The sequence below is a fragment of the Pagrus pagrus genome, assembly GCF_965226575.1.
Source record: "Pagrus pagrus genome assembly, chromosome: 17".
NCBI lineage: Eukaryota > Metazoa > Chordata > Actinopteri > Spariformes > Sparidae > Pagrus > Pagrus pagrus.
This window is the reverse complement of record NC_140201.1, coordinates 26635993-26648165: the sequence shown is the minus strand read 5'-3', so window position 1 is coordinate 26648165 and position 12173 is coordinate 26635993. Positions and strand designations below refer to the sequence as shown.

The 12173-nt window shown below is 40.7% G+C and overlaps 1 protein-coding gene across 8 annotated transcripts in view; it reads left to right on the top strand.

Annotated features, from left to right (window-relative positions):
• The first annotated feature begins 1864 nt into the window (after positions 1 to 1864).
• The window catches only part of phf14 (PHD finger protein 14), a 112591-nt gene continuing 102282 nt past the window's right edge, over positions 1865 to 12173 (top strand). For all 8 annotated transcript variants that reach the window (XM_084378999.1, XM_084378998.1, XM_084378997.1 and 5 more), the window contains exons 1-2: positions 1865 to 1953; positions 6951 to 7061. In XM_084378999.1, coding sequence (XP_084235125.1) covers position 1953; positions 6951 to 7061 — 112 coding nt within the window. In that variant the 5' untranslated portion in view covers positions 1865 to 1952. The remainder of the gene's footprint in view (positions 1954 to 6950; positions 7062 to 12173) is intronic.

Genomic DNA, 12173 nt, shown 5'->3' with positions numbered 1-12173 from the left:
ATTTCTTCAACAGCAAGTTACTTGTCAATGGCAGATAATTTACTGCAATTTTTGTGTGCAGTAAGATGTCAATGGCTGCCAGTTAGTTACTGTAAATTGTGTTTTGTACAGGTCCCTGTACAAGTCCCTCTTGTAAAAGAGTTCTTAATCTCAATGGGACTTCCTAGTAAAATTAAATGTAATTAAATTTAATAAAAGATCTTTTAATTTTCTTTTCTGCTCTAATTACTGTTATTATGTATTAATTTGTGTCTCTTTGTTGGTTTAGTCTTTACTCTTTTCCTCCATCTCTGCATGGCAAACCTCTTGCTTAAAGGAATATTTTGAGAAACAACTGGCTGTTTTCTGAAGGGGGGTTCCAGAAGTCTGCCTATGTTTGATATCAGGGTATGAGATTTTAATGTGCTGACAGCAAATACTGAGTGCTAACATTTCATGTTTGGATATTGGGCCCTTCTACTTAAACAATCAATGAGTATGTTCATATGTGCACAAGTATCCGGGCTATAATCCACCTTTTACAATTTTCCAGTTATCATATTGTTGATAACAATCATCGAAAAAACAACTTCAATCAGAATGGCACTCAGTAAAGCGCATACCTCCCCAGGGCCCAACAGTCCCCTTTAATTCAATCAAGCTTGTGTAATCCAGTATCAAACTGGATTGGACTGTATCACTCTAAACTTTAAACTACCCATAACTGCTTAACTGTGATTTAAACTCACCAGATCTGTAACAGCTAACCACTAGGACACAAAACAATGCAGATGGTATCATAATCTCCATTCTGTTGTGGAAGAATAATAGGTTTCTATTAGGATTTGCTTAAAATTGTACTCACTCATGGATACCAGCCATCCTTTTTCATAAATATCCATGTGTTATTCCCTGAGAAATGAACTAAAATGGTGAAAACTGTTTGCAATGTTTAGACAGTGAGAAAAAAATTCTGGATCCTTAACTATCCAGATCTGCACCAAAAGCTAATGGGGTCTATTCTTGGCCAATTAGGGTAGAAATCCTGACAGCAAATATTGTTTATGAGCTAGCCTAGCTGTGCTTTTTTAAAAAAATTTCTTCTTTTTTTTTTACCGTCTGGCAATAGATACAGATATAGCCCCTGCCATACCACCAGACTACGGACCAGACTCATTCCCCAGGCCATAAGACTCCTCAATTCATCATCAACACTCCATTTTCGAAAACAGATGTAGCAGGCCTCAGAGGACTCAAACATTGTTTTGTTTTTCAAACCCTTGTGATTTAAAAAATGACCTTGTAAATCCATTCAGTCGTTTTTGTGTAATCCTGCTGACAGACCAACCAACAAATGGACACAGGTGAAAACATTACCTTCTTGGCAGATGTAAATATAAGGGAATACATTGGAGGAATGCTGTTCAACCCCCCCCAGTAGAGTTTCATACACACGGGCAATCAATGATAAGCAGCACTGAAGCTGTTTTTGAGGCTCAGCGTGGAAAAACACCTTACTTAGACACTTAGCGTTGCTTTTGCTTTACTGTCCAGCATACCAACGCTAAACTAAAGTAAAAACAGTGAAGAGATGGTCTTAGAATTTCTAACTCTAACTCTTTTCAATGACAGTAATTTGCTTTTTTTCTCATTTGTTTTTATTTACAATGCATGTAAGTGTTCTTGGTTTAGCTCTGTTATAGGCTACAGTAAGTCAGATCAAATCAATCAGATACCAATGTAGGGTGTAATTTATAAAATAAAGTATGTAAACGAACTGATTAAATAATACATTATGTTTACATTTGTCCCCCGTTTTTTTACATTAATTTTGTCTAACTATCCTGTATCCTCAATTGTCCCCATGGCAACAACATCCAGTCGTCTTTACGTCACTGCTGTTGTTCATTGTCCACCGAACATGCTGCTAAAGGGAGAGCTGCCTCGTTCCTTGTAGTAAATACGAACTACAGAGTGAGTGCCGCTTTCCATGTTGTCACTTTTTACTTAGATACAGCACGATTTTGTTCAACTGTGTTCACCGGCGAACCGATTTATTAACAACATTTGCTGGCTCCAACTGCTGCTAATCAGTAGCTAGTCGGCTGCGCTAGCCTAGCTGTGCTTTGTGACTAGCACTTGGTGTTGCTAATAATGCTAATGATGGTTGTTGTCGTTTGATACTTGCTAATTCTGTCATTATCAATCTAACCGGAATCTCAACCTTTAATTCTGTTCTTATATCTATGTGAAGCAGACTTAGGGGTTTTCGTAATAGTGCCGTAATTTAACGCGAAACACTGCAGCTAATGCTAGCCACAATTAGCTAACAGCTACCTTGCTTGGCAGACAAGAATGTGATGTGGGGACACAACTGTAGTACATGTGAGGTCGTTTGGGTGAATTACTGTACACACTAAAATGTTATGTTCAAGAGAGTCTCTGTGGTTAACTAGTGACCGAAAGAGCAATACTTTACTGACGTTTAAGCTGCTGCTAGCTGCAGAGGTGCATCGATGCACAGTTGCTAATATCAAATGCGGTGTGTGTGCAGGTGAGGAGCGTTCATGATTCTCACATTTGTCCCAGTTTCTGCATCAGAGTTACGTGTTATGAAAGCATTTGGGATGAATCCCAATAAACGTGTACTTAACGTTTCTGTTGTTGCTGCTTCACTTATTCTCTGGTTGTGAGTGCATTTGGAAAATGTAAACAATCATTAATGGCGGCGATCCTTTTTTAAGGAGGATGAACAAAACCCAAACTGATGCAGTGCTCTGCACCAGCTGTTCTTGGTTTGACTCAGCAGAGCAATAGTTTACGTTTAAGCTCAGTTAAACTGCTTCATGAACAGCAGAAAAGCTGTATAAGTAACTTCTTACACACAACTTAGAGCAGTTTAGCATTTCCAAATATGTAGGCTGTTTTTAACTTTAGAATGAGGTTTTGGTAGCAGACTAACCAAGTTTACTATAATGGTAAACTGAGAAGAAAATGAGAGAGGTGCTAAGATCAAGGTGTAGCTGCCACTATCAGTGTTCCCTGCTAGTGCACAATGTCCAGCTGGGTGAAAGTAGTAGTCAGCTTGGGTGGGGGGGCAGCGTGTCTACACAAATACACATATACTCAAAGCTGTACTCCTACTATATTTATTTTATTTCTTAATAAGTAAAGATAATCCTTGCAACTGGAACTTGGCCTACTATATAAAATAAATAAATAAATAAAATGTAATAAAGCAAAAAAAAAAGAACTTGAAGAGAACTTGATTTGATAAAATGACTACCCAACGCCATCTATAGGGGGTATGCCACTTTTAATGTGGACTGGAAAATTTCAGTAAGTAGCTGTGAATCAGACGCCAACTTCAGCATCGACTGTTGCAGTGTGGTGGAAATCTCTGCATGTGTCTTGCCAGTTTCAAATAAGTCTTTGTCTTCTGGTTATTCAGATTTTCTTTCACACTGAACTGTTGGTGGGTGAATTTGCTGCATGCTTATCAAGCGCAACATGTGAAGAAGTCAATAACTTCTGGGTCACACAAATCGGACAAACTAAATATCAATCTTAAACTAATTTAACAAACTTCTGCGTTTCCTGCAGCTTTGTATGTAGTTTGTCCAAGTCACGTTGCCATACCTAATTGTCAAAGATGGCGGATGTACTTGCGCATGCGCCACTGACATCGGGCAGCCACTCACATCAGGTAATGACAAGGATGACATGCAGCAAAGGGCCACAGGTCACATTTGAACCCATGTTCAACCCACTGTTGGTTTGTCACTGTTCACTATTAGTATGTCACTGCTGTTCCACTGGCACATACCTCTTTCCATAGCTACGTACTGATTCTTACTGACGTATGCCACTACTGGTTATGGAATGTTGCGTTACTCGTACGAGTTCAACTCAAAAGGAAGCCGAAATAACATCATAATGCTGCCTTGTAAAAAGCCTAAATTCATTCTTTGTCAGGTCTGTCGGCCAGACGACAAGCAAACAACAAGCTTGTTCCCTGAACAGAGTCCGGACCGATAAGAGCTATACCTTGCTGTACTGAGATGTATTTCAAAAACTAACCAGGTAGTCTTACTTTCTAGCTCACTTCCCTCCTCGTACAGCTCTTGGTGTCCGCAAACGGCCACGATTAGTGATTATTATCCTCTCCATTGTTGTTCATGAATGTCCAGACATCAGACGATGAGACGCAAATTTGTGTCAAATCTTGTCTTATCATTGACTTTTTATGTAGTCTTGTGGCACAAATAATTTGCGTCATGTTTGGTCTGAACTCAGCATTAGACTGCCAGATACTGCTATCCACTGACACATCCTGATGTTGTGTCACCCTCGTTTTAGTGTCATATTCTGAGAGTTAGTGGCATTCCACTTTGATGTTGTGTAGCTGCCATCCACCTTATATATAGCACTAAAACAAGATTGTGCCTCTTTTTCTCCACTGGCCGGTGCCAAGTATTGTGTAAAAATTGGTATCTCAGAATCACAATTCGGTTTGTTATCAATAGGGGAGTGAAGTCCCTCCCCTTCTGGTGGACCACCATAGAGCTTTATTTCAGAAAAAATACATTTGGTAGTGAAAGGAGAGAGACAAATAATCTTTTAGTCCAATTTAAATTGTGCCATGAATTAAACAAATGATTTTTGCTCGACTGCTTCTCAACTCGAGAAATGGCAGTTTGTATGGGTAAGTAATAATAGTCAGTGTAAGATTGCGAACATGAGAACAGAACATGAGAGATGCGCTGTTTTCATGTGCCTTATACCCGTAGAACAGTAGGACTGCATTACTAGTCATTGGTGGAATTGGACTAAGAACTGACAAGTCATAACACTTAGTGGCATATGTAAGTAAGAATTGGTTTTAGCTAAATGGAAGTGGTACGTGCCAGTGGAACAGAAGTGACATTTAGCAAGAGAAACTCAGCAGCATACCACTACAGCTTGATTTACAGTTGAATGGTTCATGGTGTAGCTTAATATCGTACATACGTAGCCTCCTAAGCTAACACTGTAGCTGACATGCACCCCCTAAAATGTGACCATGTGGGGAACTAGCAAATTGTGTCTTCTCCTACAAGTTTCTGATGCAGATTTAGGTTGTTGTTAATGCAAACAATGTTGAAGAAGTTTAAGAAAGACTCGGTACTGAACTATAAATCAAAATCTGTTACTCTTGATAACCTCTAGAGTCTAACACAGTGCATTCAGAAAGTATTCAGCTCCCTTCACTTTTTTCACATGTTATGTTGCAGCCTTATGCTAAAAACAGATTTTTATCACATCACATTGACCTAAGTATTCAGACCCTTTGCTTTGACACTTGAAATTTAGCTCAGGTGCCTCCCATTTCTCTTGATCATCTTTGAGTTGTTTCTCCACCTTGACTGAGTCCTCCTGTGGTGAATACAATTGATTGGACATGATTTGAGAAGGCACACACCTGTCTATAGAAGGTCTCAAAGCTGACAATGCATATCAGAGCAAAAACCAAGCCATGAGGTCGAAGGAACTGCCTGCAGAGCACAGAGACAAGATTGTGTCGAGGCACAGGTCCGGGGAAGGCTACAAAAACATTCTGCTGCATTGAAGGATCCCAAGAGCACAGTGGCCTCCACAATTCTTTAATGCAAGAAGTTTGGAACAACCAGGACTCCTCCTAGAGCGGGCCGCCTGGCCTAACTGGGCCCTCGTGGGAGAAGGGCCTTAGGAAGAGGGGCCTTGGTAAGAGAAGTGACCAAGAACCGATGGTCACTCTGGCTCTAGGGATCCTGTGTGGAGATGGGAGAATGACGACCATCACTGCGACACTCCACCGATCTGGGCTATATGGCAGAGTGGCCAGACGGAAGCTTCTCCCAGTAAAAGACACACGAAAGCCTGCTTGGAGTTTGCAAAAAAGCACCTAAAGGACACTAGAAACAAGATTCTCTGGTCTGATGAAACCAAGATTGAACTGTTCTAAGCGTCATGTCTGGAGAAAACCAGGCAGATTGCCCGATACTATCCCAACGGTGTGTGGTGGCAGTATCATGCTTTGGGGTGATTTTCAGCAGCAGGGACTGGGCGACTGGTCAGGGTTTAGGGAAAACTAAAAGGAGCAAAGTACAGTGATATCCTTATTGAAAACCTGATCCAGAGCACTCAAAGGTTCACCTGCCAACAAGACAATAATCGCTGCCAAAGGTGCTTCAACTAAGTACTGAGTAAAGGGTCTGAATAAATAAATAAATAATACATCTGCAAAATGTTCTGAAAAAATTCTGTTTCTGCTTCGTCATTATGGTGTATTGAGTGTAGATTCATGAGGGGAAAAAGTAATTTAAACAATTTTACCATAAGGCTGCAACATAACAAAATGTGAAAAAAGTGAAGGGGTCTGAATACTTTCTGAATGCACTGTATACCTGGACTAAGATATGCCAATCTATCAAGAGTGACCTTAGTTCTTTAAATCCATATGTTTCACATATCCTGTTGAATTTACATAAGTGATGTAATAAAAATTTGACTCATAGTTTCAATGAACATCTAAAGTACCTTTCACCAATCACAGCCAACCTTAGCTCAAACCTCATACTTCTAGTATTTAGTGAGTTTTTCTAGTTTTCTGATAAGGCACTGTATGTATTTATAGAGGATGACAGAATTAGTCTTTTGATTAATCTGTATTATATGCTGTCATCAATCTGATGCGTTGTGTTTGGGTCTGCTTGTAATATCAATGTGTGGGTGAAATCATCGTTAGGCAAAAATTTAATCACAGGTTTTACATGGCACAGATTAAGATTTCTCTGATTACCTGCTTTGTATCGGTGGTGTTTTTTTTATAGTTTCGTGCAGCTTGTCACTGCTCTCCTAAATCCAAATCTGTTATCTTGCCGCATGAACGTCACATCTTACTCAAACTATGTTTTCTTTTGTTTTGTTTCTTTGTAACTGTCCCTTTTCAGTGGACCGCAGTTTAAAGCGCCGGCAGGTGAAACCACTTGCTGCCTCTCTCTTAGATGCCTTGGACTATGACAGCTCAGATGACAGTGACTTTGAAGTAGGAGATGCCTCAGGTAAGAACAGTGTCCCGCAGACTTAAATCTTTATTTGAACCATTATTCTACATCCTAATTAAACAATTAAAGAAAATATCCATAGAGGTCGATGCAGGACGACTGAAGCTTCCCTCATTGTGTACAATCCCCAGTATGAAACCTTTTTGGCTTGTGACCTCTTAGATATAATGGGTAAGAATTCAGCATTACAATGTCTAATAGCAACTAGACCTTTGTTATATATTATGTTGAGTTGGCAAATTATCCGTAAAGGTCTCCAACAATGTTCACACCCAGAGAAATCCACAAGTTTAACGGTGCATTTCATTTGGTATCTGTCGCTATAACTTCCAAGAGAGGATCAGAGAGTGAGGAAGAAAGTTGGTGAACGAGTCAAAACGTAATGGGAATGAAACTAAACATTACCTCATCTGTGAACATTTGTGCCTGAGTCATGTTAGATTTTCATCAACAATGGTGGTAGTTTAATGGTGTGTTCACCTCAAGCAAAGTAAGTTTGACCGCAGAATCATTTGTGTTTATTATTGTTATGAGTGTTTATTTGCCTCAAACAGCCAGATAACTTCACTCTACATAAGCCATAAGTTAGCGAGCAACGGCATGCACTGAGTGCCTGGGAATAATCTGGGAACCAGCTGGCAGTCGGCTGGCAGCTGAAAGGCCTTTGGTTGGGAGGGTTGGGGTTAGGATCAAATCAAGGTGGCTGCAACTGTATATCGATATAAACGACATATCGTCCTATATCTCGTTTAAAAATATATCTTAGAAACTTGATATACAGCCCATGGTGGCAGAAATTGCATATTGTCCCTTTTAAACAGCCTTGGTGTACATTGAGACCAAATCTGATGTTAAGGCTAAACGCGGCAGGGTGGTGCGGTGGTATGCCCACTCCACGGGCTGTGTTTGTGACGTGTTGTGAAACCCCCCTGATCAGTTTGCAGAGAGGAGAACCTGCTATGTTGATATGCTACTAGCATGCTAGTGCTACTAGTGATTGTTTGATGGATTAACAACAGGATAACAGGATGTCTGGCAGATCATTACTGTGTGTCTGGGGCACAAGACCAAACCGAGTGATCACAAGTGAAACATTACGCTAAACAGAGAAATGTGCGTTGTTTTCCTCTGTAGCATTTAGCCATGCTAAATGGCATGTCCTGCTACTGACCTGTTCTACTCTGCTTATGATCTGCAGTCATGCCTCTGCCAGAGTAGGTGTAACATGCCAGTCCTACAGTGATTGTCGGCATCCACATGTGTATTTTAAACTGGTACACAATGCCAAACTGAGTGAATACACATGACGCAAGCTTACACTCCACTGTGGTTGTACTCATTCATGCTGCAATTCTGATTGGCAGCTAACATGATTGGCCACTGCTTTGTGATGTCGGGCTGTGTTTCTCCAAAAGTTGAGCCTGTGCCTTTTTTTTTGCTGCAGCCGGCTGGTTTTTCTTTTTCGGAACCCCCTGCAGTTAGCACCACCACAGCCAAAATGGACCACTCTCATTAGGATGAAAATAAACAAAAGGCTTTTTTTTATTTATTTGATAGGGACAGATGTAGAGGCTGACAAGACATGGGGTGAGAAAGGGGGTATGACATCTCTGCTGTCCTCCTCTTGCCTGCTTCTCAGCATATAGCATACATATGATGGCAATCACTCTAATGGTTCAAAATTAATTTGGACTAATTTAATTCTAAGTGCTGTATCATAGGCAACTGGACTTGTTTCAGTTTCTTGAAGATGTTTCACCTCTCATCCAAAGAGGCTTCTTCAGTTCTAACTAACTGGAGGGGAGTTGCAGGCTTTTAAACTCTGTGTGGGAGTGTCCTTACAGAGTCGTTAAGGACACGTGTGAGCTCTTAGTTTCAGAGTCGTTAGGGCCACTTGTGGGTTGTTGACCCAACCGGCCTTCATGTGGGTTGCTAGGGCTAGGTGAGCCCAGGTGTGAATGGTTGTTTGCTGTTTGGGGAGGGAACTCATTACTGCATTGTAGGTGGGTGATAAGTAATGTCTTAGGCCACCTCCCCTGTTCAAAGACGGTCGTTCCAGTTTGACATAGATGGAATCTTTTACTCCTCTTTCAAACCACCTGTCTTCTCTGGCCAAGACAATTTCCATGACTTTTGAATGTTGTGCAAAGTTTCATGAGTTTTTGAGTATGTTTAGTCTCTCAAAAATGCGATTTACTCTGGCATAGAAAGAAAGAAAGAATAATTCCTTGCATTTCAATTACTACTACTGTGTGAGTTGATAGTTTTACAGGCAGAGCATGGCTGGTCTTGTGAGAACTGCAGTCCATAGTAGAGGTGGGTGCAATTCAACGATGTGGCGATGCATCGCGATGCTTCACGTGACGATTCGGCATCGATTAATTAACGTTGATGCTTTGCTAGGTCCGCGCATTTAGACAGAAGGCGGCAAATTGGCGGTCCGTTTTGGTCACCCAATTTGACGCCTCTGAGGGTACACTTACTGCCGCCTCCATTGCTACCTAAATCCGAGGCGCCAATGTGCCGGCAATTGCGGGACATGGGCAGAGGTGTCGATAACGTGCACTGTTGTGCGACCCGCAGCTGCGAGTTTTAAAACCAGGAAACAGCTGATCACAGCAGTCAGTTCATCACTTCATCCGCGGATGTAAAGATGAGCAACTGGAAAGCCGCTGAGATCCGGGAGATGCTACTGTCTCCTCGGTCTCTGTAGCTGACAGCTAGCGGAAACAACCAAACAGCTAGTAGCTGCTGACTGTCAGCTGTTGTGTAGCGGCAAGCTACGAACGGTCGCTACTTTCAAATTAAAATCCCCCCGCTAAGAACCCAGTTCTAAAATCCAATGGGGTGCAATGTAAAGCTCTTATTTTGAAGACAATTTTGTTGTCACTGATCACTGCCTAACTTCGTGCTTCACGCCGTCACGTCACATGTTTACGCCTCATTAAATCCAGGGCTTGACTGTTTTCAGTGTTTTCCGCCAATAGAGGGGGCTCTCCTGCAAGTGGAGCTTTCCCTGGTCAAAGTTAAGTTGGTCAAAGTGCAAATGTTTACATAGTCATAAAATAAAATATTTTGTGTCTTTGAAAAATTCAAGTCAAATGTTCAAAAAACCTTGTTATTTACTTTATGAGTGTAGTTTTAGAGGAACTGAGTTAATTGATAGGCTATTTATTTACAAATATAGCCACAGATGAAGACAAAATCAATCTTGTATGGAAAAAAGCATTAAAAATTGCAATAATCGAAGGATCGTGGCCAATAATCGAATCGAAGCTCCCATAATCGAAATCGAATCGAATCGTGAGGTACCCTTGTTGGAACACCCCTAGTCCATAGTAATGCCTCTGACTCCCGCTTCTGTTGTTATCAGTCACATGGCGATGGTGTAAACTAACTACACACCTGATAAATGATTGGCTTGCGTGTCACTCGTGGCATGCTCCATTATCAAGGGATATGATAGGCTGTTTATAAGCCAGGGAGTTAAAGCTATCTGTTGTCAAGTTGCATTTAATGCATACACATGAAGCTACAGAGCATTTAATCGATATTATTTACTTTGATTTTTATTATTAGGGCCGGGACTCGATTAAAAAAATTAATCTAATTAATTAGAGGCTTTGTAATTAATTAATTAATCGAAATTAATCGCATTCTTAATCGCATATAAATATTTGACCTGAGAACGGTGAGAAGCAATTTTTTTCATATGGGTTTTAGTATACCATTGAATAATGACTGAATACATAAGCTTAAGCAACAAAACATTGTTTATTTTTTTTCAAGGTGGTACTTAACCAAGACCAACAGACTAGGGATGCAAATTATCGATTAATTCATTAATCGTTAGTTGATGGACCTTATCGATCGATTAACGATTACCTGATAAGATGCAATTTTCCTGAGAACCTAAATTTAAGGGGAAAATTTAAGCTGAACATTCCTTATACAGGACTCTACACTAGTTTGTTAGTTTATTTTTAGAGCACAGCACAATGAAAAATGTTTAAGTAACACGTTATTTGGTAAATGGCCTTTCCTGCCACTACACTATGATGATTACTGTATTTAACTACTTAAATCACAGTTGCATAAACTGATTTGTTGAACTCAGCCTGATGTAAACATTAATAAAAAACAGGCAGCTCTATGTTTTCCCTGTGTGATGTTCAGGGACAGGTCAGGACAGTCTGAAGACAGAGAGCTCTGAGGTTGAAGTCTTATGCACCGTGAGACAGTGACAGGTCTGTAGGCTACCTACGTCTTGACCACATGTCAGCGGTTCAGCTGCAGCAGAGGAAACTCCGCTGTTCTCAGCTCCACTGCGACGAACGCTTTTTAAAACACAGTAAAACAGCACAGATCCAGTGTGTTTATCAAAGCTTGGTCGCAGTGCTGAGGCACCGGGTCGGTTTGAGCTGCGTTCAGGCTACATTAAAACTTTATAGATCCATGGGCAGTGATCAGTGTCGGCGGCTTTTTAACTCGTCAGACCTACATAAAACTTCGCCAGGCATATCAATTGCACACTTTTTAGTCAACTCCACATCAGGCAATGGCTTGTTAGCTTCAGCAAGACTCCACGAAACGTGCAATGATGCAACTGTTGTGCTCTCTTGTGCTGATGTTGATTGATTCATAGTAGAAACGGATTGCTTGTATGATGTTAGCATGTTTGTTATTTTGTGTTTACACTGACCTGATTTTGTAGGGTAGTTGGCATCAGAACTGGCGGCATGCATAGTGGTGACGTGCTGCTTAAGCTTCTCTGTTCTGCATACAGCTTCAGTCTGCATTTATATTAAGCATGACAGTTAAGCAGTGATGTGGTCTGGTAAAATAAAATAAAACAAAACTGATCAGTCCAGTCAGATTTGAACTGATGGTTCTCTTGGTCGAGGGCAAAGGCCATGTTGTTCTTGGTTTATTGATTATCTGAGACCTACTGGTGATCATTTGCTCTGATTACGGGTGCTTAAGTTAATGTTTAGATACTCAAAAAAGCGAATTACTTTTGGCATAAAAGAAAGAAAGAAGGAGAGAAAGAAAATGAATAGTAATTCCTTGCATTTCAAGAGGGTCCTTGCACCATTTTGGCACCTTAAT